This window comes from Poecilia mexicana, unplaced genomic scaffold (genome assembly GCF_051168715.1).
Source record: "Poecilia mexicana isolate PSO_F unplaced genomic scaffold, ASM5116871v1 scaffold_2, whole genome shotgun sequence".
Taxonomy (NCBI): domain Eukaryota; kingdom Metazoa; phylum Chordata; class Actinopteri; order Cyprinodontiformes; family Poeciliidae; genus Poecilia; species Poecilia mexicana.
The window spans coordinates 8,049,305-8,071,954 of NW_028263371.1; the positions used below are offsets into that span (position 1 = coordinate 8,049,305).

Sequence of the window (22,650 nt, forward strand, 5' to 3'; positions counted from 1 at the left end):
ATAGTGAGGTGCGCTCTATAGTCCAGAAAATACGGTAGATATCTTTTCAGCACTAGTGGTTTTCACTTGATATTAACTGGACAGGAAAGACACGGAGACAGGCGGCAACAAGGAACTGCGGACCGGAGTTGAGCCTCTGTTTCCGGGTCGCGCTGCGCCACGCGACGTCCCGTATCCCATCAACCCAACGCTGGTCTTTGGATGTTAAACATTTATAACCATCACATCCTGCGCACAATATAACAAACACTTCTGATTTATTTTTAACAATACAATGCAACATATGAAAAGTTAACTCCTAAAATCTGAAACCAATTTAAAAATAAATCAAGTATTTACAAAGTTTAAATTGGTGTAAACGCCTCAGAATTTAAAACAAGTTTTAACCAGACAATTATTTTTTTTTTCACATTTTCTACATCAAAATTCTCTGCTAACGTTTTAAAGCTCCGTTCTTCCTGCCGCCTCCCCTCGCCCCCCGGCCAGTCCACGCCCCCCGCCTGCGGCCGGCCGCCTGGTGGCCCGGCTTGGCCGTGGTGAAGGTGATGCACTGCGAGTCCAGGTAGTCCACCAGCTTGGCGGCGCCCAGGCGGATCCCCGCCGCCTTCAGCTGCTGCTGGAGCTGGGAGAGAACCAGAGGCTGGTACTGGAGGATCCGACCGTACAGGTCGGAGTCGGACAGGATGAAGGAGCGCACCGCCTGGAGGCGGTCCTGGAGGCGCGAGGCGGCCTGAGAGGACGACACGTCGCTGTCCGAGTCGCCGTCGGAGGAGAGAACCAGCTCAGGGTTGGACCTGAAGAAAACCATCCATCATTTCTTTTCCACTTGTACAATTAAACGCTGCTTTGCGTTTGTAAGAAATCCCAAATGAAATATATTTTGCAGTGGAAAGTTAAATATTTGACACAATCGTATTTAACTAAGAGAAGCACTACTTCCACATATTTTAGTCAAGTAAAAAAAGTATTTGGTAAAAAGGCTACAGAAGTACTGAGTAACTGATCAAAACATTAATCAGTTAATATTTGAAAACTGCATCATCAGGCAGACCAAAATATAAAATTATGTGAAAATGCTGCCATTTTTAAAAGAGAAAAATGAAAATAATTCATGTAAATAACTTAATTACATCATCAGGCAAAATAAGCATTTTTCCAAATCAATTTCTTTCAATATAAAACTCAGTTTAAAAACTGCAGCTGTGTGTCTTGGTTAAAACAAGCTTGTTCTTCATTCAGTGAAGTTACTCAGGAATTTTATTCAAGCCATACTAACAAAAAGTAAAAAGTACAGCATAGCATAAATACTTATAAAAGTAAAAATGTTTTCAAGTTACTCCAGTAAATGTAGCTGCATACATGTAACTAGTTACTATACACATTGATAAACAGCCCTATGGGGTCTGAACACTTCTCCACTGCACGTGTGTTTTAGTTTGTAGAGACAGACACTCTGATCGCTCCACACACCTTTCCGACTCGTCGCTGGCGGCGGTGGACGAGGCGTTTGAGCCCTGGGAGGCAGAGAGCGGATCGCCGGCTTCCTCTTGGTTCGTTTTGACGGGGGACGAGGCAGCAGCGGGCGCCGTCGGCTCTTTAAACCTTGCGCAGGACACCGCCCTGCCCAGGGGCGCCTCTTCTCCTTCCTCCTCCTCCTCTTCCTCGGAGCTGGTCAGCTGGTGGGTGTACTGGTGGATCTCCTTCAGCTTGAGGACCATCTGACGCTTCGGTAAAGGCCGCACGCCGAAGCTGCAGGACGGGGGAACGTTAAAGGTGAGCAGATGGACGGGAGAGGAAGGAGAGAGAGAGAGAAAAAAAAAGAAGCAGCCTGAGATCGACTTAGCCGAGAGTAATCTGATTGGTTCATCACTTAATCACCTTGATCGGGATTGAGAGGAAGAAAGAAAAAAAAAAAAAAAAGACAAAGCAACTTGACCTTTGTGTAAACTTTGCTCAGGGTGAAGATGATGATGAAGGAAGTGAGGATGAACCGACTGACCTGCTGAGTTTGTTCTTGAGCTCCGGTGTGTCCATGTCAGAGTAGTGAGGCATGGGGGTGATGGGCACCGGGGGGCGCCGCCGGGTCTGCTTCCACGATTCTGACACAGCAACGGTTCATGAGCAAAGAGGGTTTTCATGTTGTGAGTACAGCAGAGGATCAGTGATGCTGTGGGCCTGTTAGTCTCTCCAAGACAAACTATCAGAAATACAGCTACGGCTAAAAAAACAAGCGCTCAATTAATTTCAGTAACTGACTTCAAAACTTGCAAATTATATTCCTTATGCATAATGTGATTCACTTTTATGGCTTAGAGTTACTAAAAACTAAATTAGATTTTTTTTAGAATATCTAACTTAGAAACTTTACCTCACAAACCTCTCAAAGCTTTATTTCAGTTTTTTTTCTAGTACGTTTTGCTTCCACTCAACTTTCCACTAAAAAAGCGACTCCCTTCTTTTAGGGGGCATCAGCCACCGACCCCCGATTAAAGTCGACATGTCTGTGTTGTCACAGCAACATGTCTGTGTTGTCACAGCAACATGTCTGTGTTGTCACAGCAACATGTCTGTGTTGTCACAGCAACATGTCTGTGTTGTCACAGCAACATGTCTGTGTTGTCACAGCAACATGTCTGTGTTGTCAAAGCAACATGTCTGTGTTGTCACAGCAACATGTCTGTGTTGTCACAGCAACATGTCTGTGTTGTCACAGCAACATGTCTGTGTTGTCAAAGCAACATGTCTGTGTTGTCACAGCAACATGTCTGTGTTGTCACAGCAACATGTCTGTGTTGTCACAGCAACATGTCTGTGTTGTCACAGCAACATGTCTGCATCAACAAAATCTTTTTAATGATTTTTAAAGCTGCAGTCGGTAACTTTTATTTAAAAAAAGAAAAAGAAAAAAAAATCGGCAAATTTGACTTTGCAGTTTCAAATATTTTTTTGTAAAAGTTACTTGACGCAGCATTAAATAGTTTTCTCTGAAATAAAGTTACTGAAGATCTTTGAATTTCTTAAGATCGCCGTAGTTTGAATAAACACGTTACGTGAACTTTATTAAAACAATTTAACACCTACTTGGAGTTTGGAGCCGAGCCGCCAGGTTCGCTCTCTGAGACAGAGGAAGACCCTCCTCCTCCTCTTCCTCCTCTCCTGCTCCTCCATCGCCCTCCCAGCTGCCCCATATTTTGGAGTCCAGCAGGTCGTTGTGGACCTCTGGCGTGGTCAGCGGGCCTGGACCTACAGCAGGGTTCTGGACGCTGCTTGCAGCTGTCGGTCTGGACGCTTCGGGTCTCCCTCCGGAGCTGGACTCTCGGGTGTCGTCCAGCTTCAGGCTGAAGCCGCCCGGGTCGCCGTCGGCGCAGGCGTCCAGGCCCCAGGAATCGTTAAAAGCTATCGGAGGCTCATCCATGAAACTTTGCTGGAAACTAGAGTCCCTCACATCTGGGACAGACGTTACTTCATTCGTGTCGCTGACGCCAGGCTGCACGCTGGACTCCACAGGAGAAGAAGACGAGGACTGACCTGAAGGGTTGGACATGCGTGTCCTCGCTTTCATCTGACCCGACGTGCTGCTGATGCTGCGCGGCTGCAGAGGAGCCTCGTGCTTTGAGGACTCTCTAAAGGAACGGTTTGCTCCAAACGCTTCAGTACTCCTCCGTTTGTCAGGGGAAACTTGGCGTTCTGCGGAGGCTTTAAGAGGAGTGCTGGAGGTCGGGACGGGGTTCCTGGATGGCGAGAAGGTGGGGGACGGGTCCATTCTGGGGAAAAGCCGCGTCCTGCACATGCTGCTGTCGGTCTGCACGGAGGCGGTCCTCGTGCTTCCGACAGGAGACCTGACGGGCGTCGAAGGGACGAGCCAGGAAAGCTCCGGCGAACACCCGGCGGGATCGCCGGGACTGAACTGGGAGCCACAGACCGATTCTGTGGGACTCGGGTTCTGGCCGGGTTTGATCCCTGTGAAGCTCCGATCAGCTTCCGCCTCTTCGCTGGAGTCGGACAGAACGATGAGCTCGGCCTCGTCTCTCCTCGCAGGCGAAGGGGTGGCGCTGCGACGAGCTCGGATCTCTGCTATGGCTTCTTCGCCTCGCCCGTGTCGGTCCTCCGGAGCCGGTCGCCCCGGAGACGGCCCGGGGACGGGAAGGTCGAGGGAGGGTTCGTCGGCGACGCTTGCAGACGACTGAAGCAGAGTCCTGGCAGAGTGTTTGGGTGCCGCTTCATGAGGAAGAAGAGGAGGCGAGGATGAAGCCTCTCCGTCCCAGGACTGGGAGAAAAGCCGACTGTAGCTGCGGTCCGAGCCGGGTTCCGGTTCCACATCTTTCTCCTCCTCTTCCTCCTTCACCCTCTGCCTCTGCGTGGCGGCAAACTCATAAATCTCCTCCAGCTCCTCCTCATTCACTCGCTCCTCGCCGATTTCTCCGTCGCCCGCGGCGACCTCGTCCTCTGGACGATCCTCCTCCGACCGTCCGCCTCCATCCGAGTCCTCCTCGTTCCACATGGATCGAAGGAGCTCCACGAAGGCCGAGTCCGTTTGGTTGTTGACGTTTTCTTCCTGGTTTACGTCGAGCCCATCGTCTCCCGCCGCCGCCATGTTCTCCGGTTGGAAATGACACAGCCGCTCCAGCTCCTGCAGGTCAAACCTGGAGACACAGACGTTGAGCGTAAACGTGACTCAAACTTAAATTGTTTAAACTTTGACTGGGGCTCTACAACCTGAGGCTCTGGAGCTGTAAGTGGCTCTTAACTACGGCTGAAGAAAAACTAACGAACCAACTGATGTTTTAAAAGTAAATAAACATAGACTGGTTTTAGCAGACGCCAAAAGTATAAATGATGTTGCTTCTTTTTTTTTTTTACTGAATTTTCCCCATGTATCAACATTCCATAGAAGAAAACGTATGCATCCTCTTTTTGCAAAAGTTTTGTTTTTCTTTACTTTAAGCCCTAAAAATGGAAACTAAAATGTAATAAGACAAATTTCCTAAATTATAAATTAGAAATGATTTTGTAATTTTATCAACAGAGACATTTGTGGCTCTAAACAAGTTCTACTTAGGTGGACTGATTGGGGGCGGGGTGAAAGGCTCTTTGGATTTCAGAAGTCGTAGACCCTTGGAATAGGCCGATGTGAAACAGGAATATGGTTTAATTTAAATATTTCTATTAAATCTGAAGTTTTAGAATACAGCCTTTTTGCACATTGGTCAAGACCAGAGCTCCTTCTTCTTGTCACCTACAATTGACCATTGCTAACTTTGAAAACAGGAAAAAGCAGCTGGACTCCGTATTTATTCAGCCGACACCTGGTTGCTCTGGATTTCATCATCATATGTACGATTAGTGAATTCAAATAGACATTGCACTTTTGGATTTCTCATTGTAAACCTTTTTTGATTTTCCTTCCACTAAACAACTACAAATCACTGACTATCACGCAGAATCTCAACTGAACACGTCGGAGTTTGTGGTTTCAGGCGTGTGGAGCTGACCTGGATGCCAGCTCCAGGACGTGAGGCCGCAGCGACGCAGCGACGCAGCAGCGGGCGGTGTAGAGGTACCGCAGCACAGCCAGCACCGCCTGACCCGGCACGTCGCTTAGCAACACCCTCTGTGCCGCGGCCGTGCCCTCCTCCTGCACACCGAACCCACTTTCATGCACCTGGAAGAGGAGGGACGGATCACAGAAAGTTAAACTCCGTCTTAATCTATCAGAGCAGAAGACAGTCACAGGTTTGCAATATTTCACGGGTTTTGGTCCAAATTATCACCTCGAAGAAAGAAAAACAGTTAAAGGATGCAGATTTATATGCGATATAGGTCTATTTGTGGTCATCATAAATGGGACTATCTATGGATTCCCCAACTAAAATTTACAAATATTAGTTTTTATAGTACAATTAATTTTAATAGCTTTATATTACGAACTACAAACCTAAACTACACCTAGCCACATATCTGGTTGAAAATGAAATCTCAGAAAAGGGAGGGAAAGAAAGAAAAGACAAAACAAACACTTCTCTTTTTTTTTTTTTGCATTTTTCCAAATTTTCCATGAGTCAAAATATCCAAGAAAAGAAAAAAAACTGTTTTATAATTTAAAAAATAGAATAAATAATTGAAACTGGGAAATTCTAAACATTTTATTTTCCCCATGCACATTGGGTATAAACAAAATATTCAAATCAACTTATGGATTTTCAAAGAGTGCATAGAAATCCTGAAAAATGAATAATTATTGATTAAATTGAGTCTGCACACATCATCTGGCTGGATTAAGGAAAATCCATAATAATCTAACATACGGTTTATAATTGAGAGATTGGTTCACACTAAGAAAAAGAGCAGTAGTCAAAATAAGTTATTAAAAGACCAAAATTAAAATGACAATCATCCTTCTCAAGTAAGGAGTAATAATCACAACGAAGAGTTAAATATTAAATATTTCAGATGCTTCCTGCTCGTTTATGTCACCTTAGATATGGGGTGTAAACGACGTTATTTATTTAAAAAAGATAAAAACATAAAGCGTCTAAAAACGTTCATCATTTTACCATTTCAGCCAGCAGGGGGCAGCGAGCGTACACCATGAAGGAATGTGCAAAGTAGACCTCTCCACTGTCCACCTGGAGCTGCAGGTCACTGAGCTGAGGGTTGTTGACCATGCTGCTCAGGTCTGAGGACAGCCTGGAGAGCGCCACCTACAGGGAAAACACCGTAATAACAGATTAAGATTACCACAGACAGGACAGCTGTTGTTTTCTATTCTTTTTTTTTACTCTTCCTGGTTTGTAATTTACACAAGAAGCAACAAAAAGAAAATTCATTGACATTTTTTTTGACAAACATGTAGGTCAAGTTAAAGTCGCTGAAAACTTTGTGCTCACCGACTCATGTCTGGCTGCGTCTCGCTCTGCCTCTGGCTGGTCTGACCTCCTCACTGTCCAGCTGCTGCTGCTGCCGGCGGTGTCGTCCGACGGCTCGGCCTGATCCTCCGACTCTTCCTCCTGGATGAAACCGCTCAGGTGCTTGGCTGCAGAAACGGACGCAATCGAGATGTAGTCAGATTTTACTCACAGCATCCTTCTCATCTCTCCCGACCGTCATACAGCTCAGTGGAACCTGCCATTTTTCTCCTAATATAAGTTGCATGACAGGGTTTTACCTTTGTCAGCGTATCCGTATTGGGTCAGAGTCATGCCGTCTTCAGCCAGCTCCATCAGGTCTCGGATGGCCTGGCTTCCCACGTGGAGCTCTCCCATCCCTGGAGTAGAGGGAGAGGAGGTCTGGGAGCAGGAGGGCAGGGCGGGTGGGACAGAAGACTCTGGCTTGTTGCTGCTGCTTGATAAGACCGCATCTGGCTGGAAGAGGAACAGGAGGACATTAATTAAAGAACGATACATGTGCTTGTGTAAGAAACAGATTGTGTCGGTGCATCATTAAAAGTCTTAAATTCATACATCTAAAAATAGGGCCATAAAATTTCTTACATTTCTTTTTAAAAATTATGTTGCCCTTTAATATTTTAGTCACAGGTCTTCCATTTTGTCGTGGCAGCAAGGTTAATCTCCTACATTCAGTGTATTTATTTATGTTAATGGAAAAACAGCACTTCATTGTTTACCGTCTTTCTGAACTCAATATTTCAAATCACATAACATCCCTCTAATGCAAATAAGAAAACTACCACGACATACCATAATACTGCCAAGTCCTTGCAGTTTTAAACATGTTTAGCCTGTTTGTTTTTGTTACCGTTTTTCCTTTTTATTTACAAAATCTACAAACTTTACGGTCTGTTCCGAAAACTGTTATATTGTCAAATGTACCTCCCTGACTTGTTTTGTATATTATATATTATTTATGGCTTTTCTAGTTAAGAATAAGAAAAAAAAATAAAAATCTTCACCGCCTTCTGTCACTCAGACGTTTGAGGCTACCGCCAACTCACCGCTAACATGTTAGCTAGCTAGTTAGCTTTCCTGCGTCTATTAAATTTACCGCCAGTTGACTGGATGATGAAGTTCGTACATTTTTGTGGAAATATAGGTCATTCATTATGGCCTTAAAATGTCTTAAATTTGAGTTGGTGAAGCCTGCAGAAATCTTGTATACGCTGGATTCCGAGTTTATTGAGAACAAATTGAATCTCCGATTTAAGGTGGTCTGTAAAACGAAACGCAAAGTAATATAATTTTTTTAAAGGTGGGCCTTTAACTTTTAAGTCAACTCAAAACATGACAACAACAAAAAAAAACAGCAAAAAAAGCATGAAAATGAATCCTTTTTCCTCTAGTACCTTTGATAAGTCCGCCGTAGTAAACAGGTGCTGGAGCTCCGCAGCATAGAACTGAGACGGACAGGTGGAGCCTCCATCCAGCAGTGTACTTTTCCGCCAGAGGGGGGCAGCACCTGTCCAGCCGGGCAGCTTGCTGGGGCATCTCGTCGGGGTGGGAGGAGAGGGCGCCCGGCGGCGAAGCAAGAGAGCAGAGACTCGTTCCTGCAGCCTCGCCAGGGCCGTCTCTGCGTCCTGAACTAGGAGGAGTGGCGGAGGACGAGGGACGGCTACTTTTTTCTTTCTCACACGTCCTTTAGCTGCACAAAAACAGAGAAGAAGAAATGTTGGTTGAGTTGGAGTTTATGAGATTCCCCAGACTGATCTATCACCAGATGTTGGAAAGGTGCTTAAATATAAGAAGTAGCTAAAGTGAAGTACATCTGGAAACTTTTCACTGCGTCCCTGTTTTTCCTTGTTTTGTTCCTAAATGGATTCTTTTTTCTTTTCTTTTTTTTTTTTTACATTTTTGCAAATTTCTTTAAAAAAATTATAGATGCTTTACATTTTCCAAATGTAAGGTATGATTACATACCTTTACAGCCTAAAGCTAAAGGTATGTACAGAACTTTACAGCCTATTCATCCGGAAAGGTCCCAGAAAATCTTAGTGGTGGTACCGCACCAGCATCTGGCTTCCACGTCAGCAGTGGAGTCACGGAGCTGTGAGGCGGGCCGCTCTGAACCTGCTGCTCCTTCTGCTGCTCCAGCAGGGAAGAGGACAGAGCCAGAGCCACCATGGTGTCCTCGTCCAGCCGGTCGGACTTCTTCCTGGGCTTCTTCCTCGCTGGAAGCGCCGGCTGAGGCGGCGCTTTCCTCTTGATGCCGCCCGTCTCTAGGCTGGGAAGAGGAAACGGGGACAGTTTCGTCAGCTTTACGCACTAAGGGGCCTGCAGCGTTAAGGACGCGTCCTTCACGACGGGGCGCTCACTGTGCGTTGGCGGCGACGGCTGAACTGCGGCTCTCCTCGGCCTGTCTCTGCAGAGCCTGCAGCAGAACGGCCGGGGAGACGCCCATGTCTGCGGAGCAGCGCTTCAGGTGGGCCGAGCGGCTCTTCTGGCTCTTGAACTTCTTGCCGCAGATGGGACAGTCGGGGACAGCGGAGGGCGGGGGGAGAGACGGTGCGCTCTGTTCATCCTGATCCAAACACCTGCAAGAAAAGCAAACACGTTTTTTTTTTTAAACACAGACAGTAAATCCTGTGAGGATTGAGTCTTTTCAGAAGCTCAGTTAGCTCAGATTGTCCATTCAAAGCAGTTCTGGTGTGTATTTATTTATTTATTATTATTTTTTTTTTATAATCGTCCTGCTGGAAATTCTCATCGTGTTCTGGCTTTGCTGCCAGTCGTGTTCGCACACGAGACGAATTCAGTAAAACAACAACTGAAGACGACTACTTCAAAGCTATTCAAGTCAGACGGTTTCAGAATGAATAAAGCAGCTTTGATTTGGAAAAATATTTCTTTTGTCTGATTTTGTAATTATGCTCTTTATATGAATTCTTTTCATTTAGGTCCTTAAAATAGGAAAATCTCCTTGTAATTTTATATTTTGGTTTGTCTGATGATGTCGTTTCTGAATATCAATTGACTGATGTTTTGATCAGTCATTCAGCCTTTTTTTTTTTTTTTTACCAAATTACTTTTTTCACTCTAACTTGAGTGATTGAGGCTACTTTTTTACTTTTCCTTGAGTAAAAAAAAAAATTATATATATATATATATATATATATATATATATATATATATATATATATATATATATATATATATATATATATATATATATATATATATATATATGTCGATGTAGTGCTACTTTTAGTTGAGTGCAATTTATCGGTACTCTACCCGCCTCTGCTCGCAACATGAAACACATAAAGGAAGAACTTGTCCGGACCTGTTGAGGTGTTGTGTGCGCCCTTCGGGGGTCATGTGTGATAAGTCCCGGTGGCAGATCTGACAGAAGAAGAGGCCTCCGTCCTCCAGGTCCACGATCTGGGCCTTGGCCGCCTCCCTGTCCAGCTCCCGCTGCAGCCGCAGGGCCAGCGCCTCGTCACTCTCTGGGGGCTCAGAGCGGGGATCGGAGCGGGGCGACGCCGCCTTGTCTGAGGACAGATGTGGGTCATAGTAAAACTGCTAAATAAAACCCAACTCCTAAAAGGAGAACAAACAGCATCAAGTGGCTCTTTGGATTGTCCACAATTATTTTGAAAGACTTATAAATGATAAAGAAAAAAACTGATGTTTTAGAAATAGATGTTTTTTTTTGTTTGTTTTCTTGTTTTTTTAGGGAATAATCTAATTGAATTTCAACAACAGAATGACACTACAAGTATTAGTCATTTTACTTTAATCTATTTATTACTGTTAGGCTAGAAACTATTTGCAAATGCCAACTTTCCCATACAAGAAGAAAGTTTGATCCTTTTCTTATTTTAAAACAAAAATATTAACAGTTGTTTAAAAAGTACAACAGAATTTCTGTAGTAAAAATAAATGTGTGTAGTATTTGTGCTTATAAGGCAGTTATAGTGTAGCTGGACTGAGGGCAAAAATGGCTTTGGGTGTCATTGAATAGTAAAGGTTGCAGACCCAATGTTCTAGCAGGACACAGTTTGCTTAGATCAATGCATGTGTCAGAATGGCCCAGTTAAAGTCTAGACCTAAATCTGAATAAAACTGCACACCACACACTGAGAAAAGCATCTAAAAATCAGCACCATTTCCATAACTTACATGGCGATGTTTGGGTTGGGATAATCGTTGCATTGCCTGCTTTCTGATGCTGTACAGTCAGAGTACAGCCGTCCTTCTTTGCTGGCCCGATTCTGTTACTGTGCGTCATCTTCTGTGGACTGGCTCTCTTAAACTCTTGCATCCTGAGAAGAACTTTGTCTTTTGCCCTCAGGTCTGCGTCAGCTGGAGGAACAGCAGAAGACTGAACAGCATCCCCTGAGTCACACCCAGTTCTTCCACAGACCACCTCCGACCCAGTGGCTGAAAACCCCGACAGAGAATCCCCATCCTGCTTATCAACCTTTCTCTTGTCTCCCCGGGTTGCTTGGCTGGAGCTCTGTTGTTCTTCTGCCTTCCTGCTCGGTCTGCCTGGTTCTTTCTTGCGGACGCGCTTCAGCAATTTGGAGCAGAGGTCCACAAAATCCAGCTCGGAATCGTCCATGGCGATGTCATTAGTGTTACATTAAAGGAGGCAAAGCAGCACGGTTCCAGCTGTCATCCCCAACCCGCAAACACAGTCAGGTTAGGCAGGGAAAACGGAATGAAAATCCATTTCCTCACCTGCGAACGGAGGGGAAACAAGGTCCTTAAACACATCACGACAGACAGCAGTTGGTATGCTAGCTGTTTGTGCTAATCAAAAACTTACTGAGATTTGCTGTTAGGGCCCTCATTGCCTCAACACTCTCTCGCTGATGTCACGAATGTTTATTTTTACGTAACGTTGCTTGACAAACAACAGAAAGACCCGGAGAAATTGTTTATGTTTCAAAACGTTTTACCAAAACCGCTCCATTCCTAGCTTCCGGTCACGTGATAATTAACCAATAAACAGGGATTATTCAGACGACGTCTTCGCTGACGTCACTTACTGTCAAAAAACGTAACGTAATATTACGTATATTTTAATATAATAAATACAGAGTTTCCGACGACAGATTTTCTGACTTGAACAAGAACCTCAAATTCTGTAGCTACACTGGCTTTTGTACTCTGCTGAATTAATGTTTCCAGCTTTATTTTGCGTTCATATTAAAAATATTTAATTCACTATGAATACAATAATTCCTCCACTAGAAAAGGAAGTAAAAAAAAAAAAAATAAATAAAATCTAGACATCCAACCGTGAGCGAAACCTTCTGAGCATTGCTGTGTAAAATGACATATTGTGTTAGAAATTAAGGAGGTTCAAATATGGGATCGGGGTTTTTGATATGGGCAACATTAGAAAGGAAAATCCTCTGTTGAGCCCTGAACATTTTATTTTATTTTATTTTTATTTTATTTTATGCACGTAACTACAAAAAAGTCGCCGTAGTAACCAACGAGTGTCGAGACGGCGCCCCCTCCGGGCGCTGAAAATATGGAGCTAAGTTATGCCCTTTGTCTTTTGAAAATTGGTTATTGGATATGCTTTGGTGAGTATTTTCTGATATAATTTGTTTAATCTGAAATATTTAAGTATGTCTAAAATAATGTAAAGCACAAAAACCTAAAAGGAGCACGTGCAGATTGTTAAGCAAATTTTCAAAGAACAGAAAATTGGTCACAAATGAACAATTTTACAGAAAGAACATGTGCAAGCCGCAAGCTATTTTACTCTAGTAATAGTAAAATAACTGCGTTACTAATTAACTAATTTTATCGTTTAGTGCCATAAAGCCTTCGGCTGTTGGCTCTGTTCAGCAATATTTAATAGTATGTTTACGATTCTCATAGTGATGGGAATTGCGGCTGTTTTTTCGAGATCCAGATAATTTGGCTCATTCCCCCATAAGAACCGGCTCTTTCTTAGCTCCTAACGGCTCTTCATCATTAATGTTGCGGCAGTACCATGACTAGACAAATTGATAATCGTTAGTTTATTAACCCTGAAAGGCAATTCCTCTTATTAGTAGTGTATACTTTATGCCACTGGTCCCAGACTGCATTCCTCAAGGGCCTTGTCCAGCAACTAGATGTCTCTGCTTCAGCACACCTGGCTCCAATATTAGCTCATTTATATATATTTTTTTGTCAGTAATTTTGATTAGATTGCTGCTGTAAAATAGAACAAGTATGGGAACACGTTTTTTTTTTTTTTTTTTTTTTTTATCGCAAATTGACATTTCAATTCAATCCTGACAAAGTGGGCTAACTTTGGTGCAAGATCAGTTTTCTCCTATACTGCTTTTAGCAAGAAGATGGAAATAAAAGTCAAAGAAATGAGGGTAGTGGTACAGAGTTACAACATGGCTGCTGTTAAACTTAACATCCAATCCCTGCAGCTGCGGGGGAAGAACCACAGACCTCCGGACTCGTCCTCCAGCAGAAGTGGGCCCTCAGCCTTAAGCCAACCTGAGATGATACTTGTAAAACTTTACATTGATAGAAAGTTTAGTGGAAGGAAAACGTGTGGGTGTGCAAGTTAACTTCTTCATAATAGTTTAAATGTTGATTAAAGAAAATAAAATTCCGATAAATTGAATTAAAAAGACTTGGAATACGTCACAGCATATAGTAAACATGAGTTCACTTTTGGACGTCGATTGTTTTTAAATGCATCTGTAAATTAAATATGGAGGAGTTGAGCATTTACACACGAGGCGAAACTCTGAAGGCAAAAAATATAAATGTATATTATTAAGTATACAGGAATGAAGATGTTTAGGCTTAGAAAGGGGAAAAAAGGCAATGCTTAGGTACTAGAAGATTCAATACGGGTTATGTGGCCCAAGTTGATGCTAAAGGACAGAAAAGTTATACTGAAATGAACGACACACACCAACAGTAAAAGTATTGCCTCATTCAGTCAACAGAGTACTGGCGTTCTTCTGTTGCACACAGTTTATTTAACAATATGGTATATAAGTAAGAAATGAATCTTTTACCAGTTTATACAGTGATTTCATTCTCTCTTCCTTATATTTATAGTATTTTTGCTTAATAGCTTGATTTACAATAGGAGAAAAAGGAAATCCCCCCCCAAATTCAAGTGTTTGTGAGAGGAACGAAGGTTGATGACAATTAAGCTTTCCTTACGGTGAATCTCAAATGTTGCCCTTTCACCCCTTGATAGCTCACAACTTTAGTGTAAAACTTGGGGCTTTTGGGAATCATTTGAGATCGTTTTCTACAAAACAACCTGTTATCATTCCACCTCAGCTTAGGGGGCTGGTCTCTTTCTCACGCTCTCTTTACACTTTACATTTGTATGACAAGGAAAAAAAAAAAAAAAACAACAAAAAAAAAAGGTATGACAATTTTCTTCTTCTTTTAGTCAAACCCAACAACTTTCTACACCAGCAGAATTTTTTTTTCCAATTTGAGATTGAAGTCTGCAGTCCTCTGTGAAAACTCATTCAGAGCAGTGTTCCTATTAGTGACTGTGAGGGTCTGTGCATCAGTGTCTTCATGTGCGCCTGCATGCATGCCAGCGAATACGCAGCCTGCCGCAGGCCAGCTCCTACTTTGATACGACCGAGTGCTCTTCATAAACACGCGCACAACGAAAAGTCAAAATCAAAAAGGGAGCCGCTGCCGTCCCTGAATGCATCGTCTCACAGTAATGGTACAATACTAGATTACAATTGCCAGGAATGACAGCTCGCGAAGAGAAAAAACAAACCTGTCCCGATTCCCAGACAAAAAAAAAAAAATTTGTACAGTTTTTAACACAAAAACGCATTACTTTCTTTTTTTCAAAAAAGAAAAAAAATAAAAAATAAACGGTACAAAATAAAAGATATGAATGGTATAATGCAATTTTACATTTTCTTAAAAAAAAGAAAGGAAAAAAAAGGCATGAAATCATACCACAAATGAAAATAAACTGAGTACGGAACACATTTGGTCTCAACCAAAAATATATTCTTTGTGATTTAATTTTATTTTAAGAAGAAAACTTGCAAATCCCTCAAACATTTTAAGGAAAAAACAAAAGAAAAACAAACCAGACGCTTGGGGTTTAGGAAACTATTACATTCCCAAGAACAGTTTGTATCTTGACTGAGTTCGTTTTTAGTCACCTCCCGCCCTTCCCTTCCCCCAAAAACAGCTGAAACTTTTTACATGTCAGTACAAAACGAAAACGTTCCCAATTTTAGAAAGAACGAACGAAGCCCTCAGGTGGGGTGAAGAGTCCGAGGGGAAACTGGGGAGTAGAGGTGAGGGGCACTGGGAGAGAAAAGAGTTCTTTTTTGCTCCCAGTTACAAAATGCTACAACCCCTCCACAAACCTCTCCAGCGTGTCCCCCGTGGCGTCCCCCACGAGCCCCAAGTCGCTGCTCAGTCCCCCCCTGTTGGGCGTGTTGAGCTGCGGCAGCATGGCGCTTTGCTCCGGCGTCCCCAGGTGTCCCTGCTCCAGCGACTGCAGCGGGCCGCCCAGCACCGGGTGGGGCGACCCCGAGTGCGGCAGGGCCGGGTGCTGCGGCGAGGGTTGTGGTTGATTTTGGACTTGTGGCGAGGGGCTGGAATGCGGCGGCGGCTGTTGCTGCTGCGCCGGCGACTGGACGGGCGCCGGGGAGCGGACCTGGTTGCCGAGGGCGTTGGCCAATCCCGGCTGGGCAGAGAGGTGGGCGGCACCCTGAGCTTGGCCGGCCAGAAGGTGGGTCTGGGGGCTAATGGGGCTTGGGTGGGCCGGGGAGCCCATTTGCTGCTTGAGGACGGCCTGCTGCTGCTGCTGCTGCTGGGGGAGCTGCGTCTGCTGCTGTTGTTGCTGCTGCATGCGCTGATGCAGCAGGCTCTGAGTAGAGTCCATGCTCATCCCGGGCTGGGCCATCTGGGCCATGGGTGGGAGCTGACCCATAGTTACGCCCCCCGCCCCAGCAGCGCCCGCCTGCTGCATGGCTATCTGCTGCTGCTGCTGTTGCTGCTGCATGCGGATGTGGGAGTACATCGCAGGAGTTCCCTGCGGCTGATTGGGAAACTGACCGAGGTGACCCTGCGGCATCACTCCTTGCTGCTGCGGCTGTTGTTGCTGCTGCTGCTGCTGTTGCTGCTGTCGCAATAGCTGCCGGCGGTAGAGCTCCTGGATCTGCGGGTTAGCGCTGTGAGCGGCGTTCATCAGCTGCCCTGCGCCCAGCTGGGCCATGCCCTGCACCGGAGCCTGCTGCGGCTGCTGAGGGGGCATCGCCGCCCTCTGCACCGGCCCGCCTTGCATGGCCATGGTCTGCATTGCTGGCATGCCAGGTTGCTGCTGCTGCGGCTGCCCAGCTTGCGGCTGCGGCTGGCTCGCATGGTACTTGGCTGTCCGCTGTTTGATGAAAGCTGCCATTAGCTGCGGGTTGGACTTCAGGATGTTGAGGACCTGCTGCTGCTGCTGCGGGGAGCTCGGGGACTTCAAGGTGCGCAGGAGGTCCTGAAGGGCGTTCGGGGGTATGGTGCCTGTTCTCTGGGGGGTTTGCGGCCGCGGACCTGGTGGCTGGGTCATCAGCATCCTCTGCTGACTCTGTTGCCCTGGCGCCATCATGGCTCGCTGGATGCTCATGGCCTGCTGCGACGTGTTCTGGTTCGGAACCACGCCTGGCTGTTGGTTCTGAGCTGGCATGGGGCCAGCGGCTGCGGGCCACTGCCCCAAAGTGGGCTGCTGCATGACCTGGGGGCCGCGGGGCCCCGCCACCATCTGCATGGTTTGAGCCATGCGCTGCTGCTGCGTCTGCTGGGGGGTCATGGGCAAGCCGTTCATGTTGACCCGGTAGTTCTGCTGGTTCTGCTGCGCCTGAGCCATCATCTCTATGTGTTGCGCCATCTTGATGGCGGCAAGAGGAGCCTGCTGCTGGCGCTGCTGAGGCGGCTGCGGGAGAGGAGACTGCTGCTGGTGCAGGGGCGAGGCGTGGGGGCCCGGCTTGCCCTGCGACCCGGTCGCCTGCGGCGGGCCCGCTCTCGGCACTCCAGGGAAGGTGGGGGACATGACGCCAGCCGAGTTGGGCGTCGGCGGCTGGTTGGACAGCGGCTGCTGCGGCGTCTGAGGAGTGCTGGGCTGGGTGTGAGACGTGGGAGTGCTGGGTGCGGCTGCGGCGGCGGGCGGAGACGGCAGCGGCATGGTCCGGCCCTGCATGGTGGCCATTCTTCTCCTCATCAACTGTGCCTGCTGCAGCCGGTGCTGCAGCTGCTGCTGTCGGAGCTTGTGTTTGATGTTCAGGCAGAACGGGACCGGACACTTGTTCTCCTGGCAATGCTTGGCGTGGTAGCAGCATAATGCGATGAGCTGTTTGCACACTGGGCAGCCCCCATTGGTTTTGCGCTTGCAGCCCTTGGTGTGCTGCACCACCCTCTTCATCTTCTGGCAGGACGGCAGAGAGCAGTTGGCGTTGCGGCACTGACACGCGTGAACCAGAGACTGGATGCAGCGCTGGATGCTCAGACGCCGGCTCTCCTGCGGGCTTTTGGAGGCTTCGCCGCTTTGGCTGTTGTTGTCGTCGTCCAGGCCAAGGCCCCACTTCACCATCTGGTGATCGTGGCCCTTCGTGTTGTAGCAACTGATGCACAGATCAAAGTCCTGAACCAGAGAAAAGAACAGGTGAGTCAAGTCAAGTTTATTTATGCAGCACATTTCAGCAACAAGGCAGCTCAAAGTGCTTTACATCATATAAACGTAATACAGTAACCAATCATGAAACAAGCAGTAAACATATTTTGTCAAATAGTATTAGCATACTATATTTTCTGCACTATAAGTAGCAGTTTGGCTCGTGTGACTAGACAAACTGAGTCATACTGCTTCCTCTTCGTGACATTTCTGACTGGCGTGACTTCTGATCAACTTATAGGTCAGAAAGTACAGTAATCACAATTTCTATAATTTAAATTCCCATTATAAAGTCAGAAAATTGGATTTGTGTGAGGCTACCAAAATGGTGAAATGTTAAAATTATTTGTAAAGTGCTTTGCATAGCAAAAAGTTTTTAATCTAGAGGAACTTTAAACAAGTGAGTTTTTAGCCTGAATCTGAAGGAACTCAGTGTTTCAGCAATTTTGAAGTTTTCTGGAAGTTTGTTCCAGATTTGTGGTGCGTAGACGTTGAATGAATGTTTGGTTCCTGTGTAGTCAGAACATCAAAACATTTTGGTTCTACGCCATTCTGTGATTTATAAACAAACAGAAGCATTTTAAAGTCTCTAAGTTAAGGAGGGGGCGCACATTAACCTCAGACAAAACTCTGCTTTCAGCGAACCCTTTTGAAACAAAGACGTGAAGAAACGTAAAAGAGTAACCCACCTCACACACGGTGCAGTGCCAGCGCGTCTCCACGTGGTGTTTGCACTCGTTGCAAGTGTAGACGAAGCGATCCTGTCCCTGGTTGTGCAGCTCCACCAGCATGCACATGGTGCTCCACTTGCACCTCCTCAGGGAGCTGAACTCCCAGTGCTTGTCCCTCGCCAAGGTCAGGAAGGCGTCCCGGCCGTCCATCAGGTCGCAGGAGATCAGGGGGTCCGGGTCGACGATGGGCGGCAGGGTGTTGGCCAGGGGCCCAGAGTGAAGATGGATCACAAAGAACACCTAAGAATAAAAAATCCGTAAAGTAAAAGAAGGAAATCAGTCCAGACTTGCCGTTTAAAGGCACAGCGCCGTCAGTGCTGGAGTCTTTCCTTAGTTTTGCAATGAATTTGAGTTAAATTAGGAATTTTTTTTCAGGAATTTAATTTAAAAAGGCAAATGAAATAAAAATGCAGCAAATACTAAAGATTAATAAAAAAAACCCATTTAAATTAGAAGGTAAGTTACGACAAACTATCACAAATTTTCTTTTCACTGAACTTTCTGTTGCATGCTTGGAGACCGCTCTCTGAGCAGCCAGTTTACCACAGACCTTTTTTTCTTAAACAAACCATCCCCAAAAAGGAAATTTATAAGATGTTTACAAATCTTAAATAATAGAAAAAAATATCGAGCTGAAATGCCTACATCCAGTTCCATGGATGGTTTCAGAAGACACTGTTTTTTTTTTTCTGCAAAATGGCTCAAGTCCAGTCAGATCGGACAGAGAGCATTTAAGCATCGTTCTGGTTTTTCTTTATGCTTCCGTGTCGCTGGCGCTCGTCTGTCTGACTGAATCCTGTGTAAGAAAACGTTTTAAGAACAAGCTGACCTCTTTGTGCTTCTCCATGGTGGCGTACAGCTTCTGGGACAGATCGTTCGCCACGTTCGGCATCCCGGGCTTCTTCTTGTTGGCTCGACTCACGCTGCTCTTGTTTTTATTCGTCTTCTTGTTGTTCTTCTTCTTGGCGTTTTTGCTGTCACTCGGGGTTCCCTGAGGGACGACATGTAGACGTTAGAGGAACGACTTGGGTCACATACCACCATTACTCTGTGGATTACTGATGTTCCTGGTTTGATGCATAAACCGTCACATTTTCTGGCATTTTAGGCAAAATTTTGTTCTCATTTAAAAGGAGGAATTTGTTTACTCCCATTTTATTATATTTGCAATATTGTATAAAAAAAGGGCTTATATTAAGTATCTGCAGAACGTACCAAATTTCTTTTTATCCGATTGTCAGAATAATCTATAGCTCAATCAATAACTAAAATAATCGTTAGCTGTAGCCCTAATTCCATCGATTCAAAAGAGAAATTTAAGTGATTTAGGTTCAAACATTTGTAAGTTTCTCACTAAAGGACGGTACCTCTGGAGTTTCCGTGGCCGCGGTGGTTTCCTCCTTCTTCCTCTCCTCTTCCTCCTGCTCCAGCTCCTTGATGCTCTCCTCCAACACGTTGGGCCAGAAGTCGCCTTCGAAGTACGGCAGCTCGTTGGCGCTGGTCAGCCGGTCCTCAGTCGCCTGTTTGAAGATGTCCTGCGGAAAAGACGTAGAAAATTTTGATCAATAATTTAAAAATTTTGACATAAAGTGCTGCCATTAACGTCGTCCTCTCCAAGAACCTTTAACCTACCTTGTAGTCATGCAAGATCCTCTCAGCAAAAGCTTTGTCCAGCATTTTCCTGTACCACTCCTGCAGTCTCTTGGGTTTGGGGATCTTCTGCTCTGGAGGATGGCAGTGGAAGATGTAGTCGTCTCCCTCGCTGGGCGGACATGCCCAGATGTGGCCCTGCGTGTAACTTCAGAACCGCACAGGCAAAAGCTCACATCACTAAGCAGCTCCGGTAGGAAAGATTCTTCATTTTATCAAATAAAAAGTGTCGGACTTACCCAAGTTTTTTGACATACTCAAGGTAGCCAATGAGAATTTCATGGTACACTGCTGTTCGTAGAACTCTGGGTCGGAAGAAGTGAATACTGTCGAGGTATGATATGTAGACCCGTCTGCAACGTTGGAAAGAACGATGTCAATTTAACAGATGATGTCAATTAGAGGTGAAGATCATTTAAAATTCTCTTCAGTAATTAAATTGAAAGTGTATAATAATTTGGGTTGATTTCCAACAGAGTGATGCATTTCAAGAGTTAATTATGGCTGAGAGAGAATAAAAACCCAAACTTTAGTTTAGAAATATTTTGTATATTTGTCAGTTTGGACCGGTACCAAGCCCTGCCGGAGAATGAAAACAGCCTCTCCATAAAGCATAAAGTGCATTACGACATCCTATTAAAACGCCGCATTGATTTTAAAGTGGACCAACGCCAGCGGATGACATGATCGCCATGGCGCCGCTCCGCTCTTCTTCTAGTCTCTGGGACCTTGATGTCCAAAAGAAATAAATTAATACAAAGTTTTCTTCTGAAAACAGGATGTTTTTGATCACTAAGCAACAGCCCAGTCCTTTTTCTCTTTAGTCCAGATTTCTGGTTACGTCTGGGTGTTATGCACCAGCTGCAGTCCACAAATTACACAGAAATACATTTTTCTATGTGTTGTCAGCCATGTGTTTTTTTTTTTTTTTAAACGTTCAAAAGAGTATTGAAATATACAAGTAATATTGGTAAATGTCTGTTTTCAGTCACAAAAGCAGTACCAATATCTGATATTAATACTGGCCTAAATTTTCTAATAAATGCATCACTGAAAATTCAGAAAGAAACTGTTAAAATGTGTAACTTTGGGTGTAACGAATCCAAGTATATTTACTTTTAGAACCGAAACACATTAAGTGTTAATTAATTTGGATTCATTTATATTATATATATATATATATATATATATATATATATATATATATATATATATATATATATATATATATATATATATGCAAAAACAAACCAACCTAGTGTTAGGAAATGGGCACTCGGAGCCGTACTCCTGCACGTGCATGCCGAAGAAGCAAACATCCACACCATCGATCTCCTCAAATGCAAAAAGTGCTTTGGTTCTGTAGGGAAAGGTGTCGGGCATCTCACCCGTGTCCACAAACCTGGCGTGAAAGATGCATAAAGAAATATTACAAATGTACACAAATATGATGGAGATGGTGCACATTTTGCCCTCTTAGAAAGTATAATTTCATAGCTGTAACAATCATTTATACTGGGTGTCCTCTGATATATAAAGATGCTTTTTTTTTTTTAAGATTTTGAATAATTGTTTATAAAATTAAGAAGCAATGTTTACTATTTTGAATTGCATATCTTGTTAAAAGAAAAAAGATCAAAAAGCAAATGGTGGCAAAGAAAGTGGTAAAAAAATAAACCTTTTTAAATTCTGAATGCATTTATTTGATTGCTCGCTTACAAAAAAATGTAATAAATTTAATGGGAGAAAATCAAAGACAAAGAATGCCATTTAAAAATAAATCAAACATTTAAAAGTCTGTTTTCATGAAAATCTAATTTGAATGTTTTAGATGATGGAAATGAAGAAATCTGGACTCTTAGCTCTATTCTTTATTATGACATAGAAAGCCCATCATTATTCATACCTTTCATGACTATATAGGAACTCTGTTAACCAGAAATACGGAAGAAGCTCCTGAAGACGTTACAATGTCACTCAGCAGCACAAAGTAGGACTGAAAGGTCAAGTGACTTTTAATCAATAAGGAGCAAACATGATTAATTAGTAAACCTGATAACAAGCTGTTCAATCAGAGATTGTGTTCCTTTCAGGGGGGAAGCAGACCTGCAGTAGCAGAGAGTCAAACCCAGTTTGTGCAACATGTAGGCTGTACAGCAGTTAGTCTGTCGAGTCAGAGACAAACGCAACCTCTTTCTTAAACCGGCGAGGTCCACCGACCCGTTCCGAGCTCACCTGGCTTTCATGCCGGGTTTAACTTCCACCGTTTTGTCGGAGCTCGCTACCACTCGCACGAACACTTCCCCGGCCTCCGGATGGTTCTGCCTCTTCAAGTATTTATTCACGCGGTCCTCTATGTACATTCCCAGTCGGGTGGACTGTAACCCTGAAGCGAAGCAGCACGTTCAAGCGACATTTTAAAACCAGCTCTGGCACTTGTTCGGATTGGAAAGAAGGAAGGAATTTCATGGAGACTTCAAAACATTCAGACGCCACTAAAAGTAGCACAGTTATATGAAGATGTGGTCTTTAGGATTAGTGCAACAATCTTAATGGAAGTGCAGAAAAAACAGAGTAGGGTGTGCTTACTTTTAGCAGTGAACTTGTTTTCTTTCCGTGATTTTGCACTTTTCTTCAAACAGTTGTCACAGATGAATCTGAACACATTAAGAGAAAAATGTCACTTTGT

At 44.5% G+C, this 22,650-nt stretch overlaps 2 protein-coding genes across 7 annotated transcripts in view; both read right to left on the bottom strand.

Moving 5' to 3' along the window:
* Nucleotides 1-240: 240 nt before the first annotated feature.
* Nucleotides 241-12,623, bottom strand: slx4 (SLX4 structure-specific endonuclease subunit homolog (S. cerevisiae)). The gene is made up of 14 exons (XM_088009906.1): nt 11,722-12,623; nt 11,073-11,633; nt 10,234-10,441; nt 9,266-9,484; nt 8,960-9,174; nt 8,300-8,595; nt 7,166-7,361; nt 6,888-7,033; nt 6,555-6,701; nt 5,493-5,662; nt 3,082-4,643; nt 2,000-2,099; nt 1,471-1,749; nt 241-794 (listed from the first exon to the last, which is right to left on the bottom strand). Exons 2-14 carry the CDS (start codon nt 11,512-11,514, stop codon nt 434-436), a joined length of 4,341 nt encoding a protein of 1,446 aa, XP_087866032.1. The 5' UTR covers nt 11,515-11,633; nt 11,722-12,623; the 3' UTR covers nt 241-433.
* Nucleotides 12,624-13,848: 1,225 nt separating this feature from the next.
* The window catches only part of crebbpa (CREB binding lysine acetyltransferase a), a 40,836-nt gene continuing 32,034 nt past the window's right edge, over nt 13,849-22,650 (bottom strand). For all 6 annotated transcript variants that reach the window (XM_088009945.1, XM_088009940.1, XM_088009933.1 and 3 more), the window contains 9 exons: nt 22,551-22,618; nt 22,197-22,347; nt 21,217-21,363; nt 20,201-20,314; nt 19,944-20,109; nt 19,679-19,846; nt 19,141-19,302; nt 18,270-18,551; nt 13,849-17,550 (listed from right to left, as the gene is read on the bottom strand). In XM_088009945.1, the coding sequence (XP_087866071.1) occupies nt 15,271-17,550; nt 18,270-18,551; nt 19,141-19,302; nt 19,679-19,846; nt 19,944-20,109; nt 20,201-20,314; nt 21,217-21,363; nt 22,197-22,347; nt 22,551-22,618 (3,538 nt within the window). In that variant the 3' untranslated portion in view covers nt 13,849-15,270. The remainder of the gene's footprint in view (nt 17,551-18,269; nt 18,552-19,140; nt 19,303-19,678; nt 19,847-19,943; nt 20,110-20,200; nt 20,315-21,216; nt 21,364-22,196; nt 22,348-22,550; nt 22,619-22,650) is intronic.

Bases quoted from the DNA above. Each gene is read 5' to 3' on its own strand.
- slx4 (XM_088009906.1), bottom strand. From the start codon at position 11,514: ATGGACGATTCCGAGCTGGATTTTGTGGACCTCTGCTCCAAATTGCTG. The intron at 7,034-7,165 runs GTAAAACCCTGT...CCGTTTCTGCAG, and splicing joins ATACGGATACGCTGACAAAG to CCAAGCACCTGAGCGGTTTC. The intron at 795-1,470 runs GTGTGTGGAGCG...GGTTTTCTTCAG, and splicing joins GCCAGCGACGAGTCGGAAAG to GTCCAACCCTGAGCTGGTTC.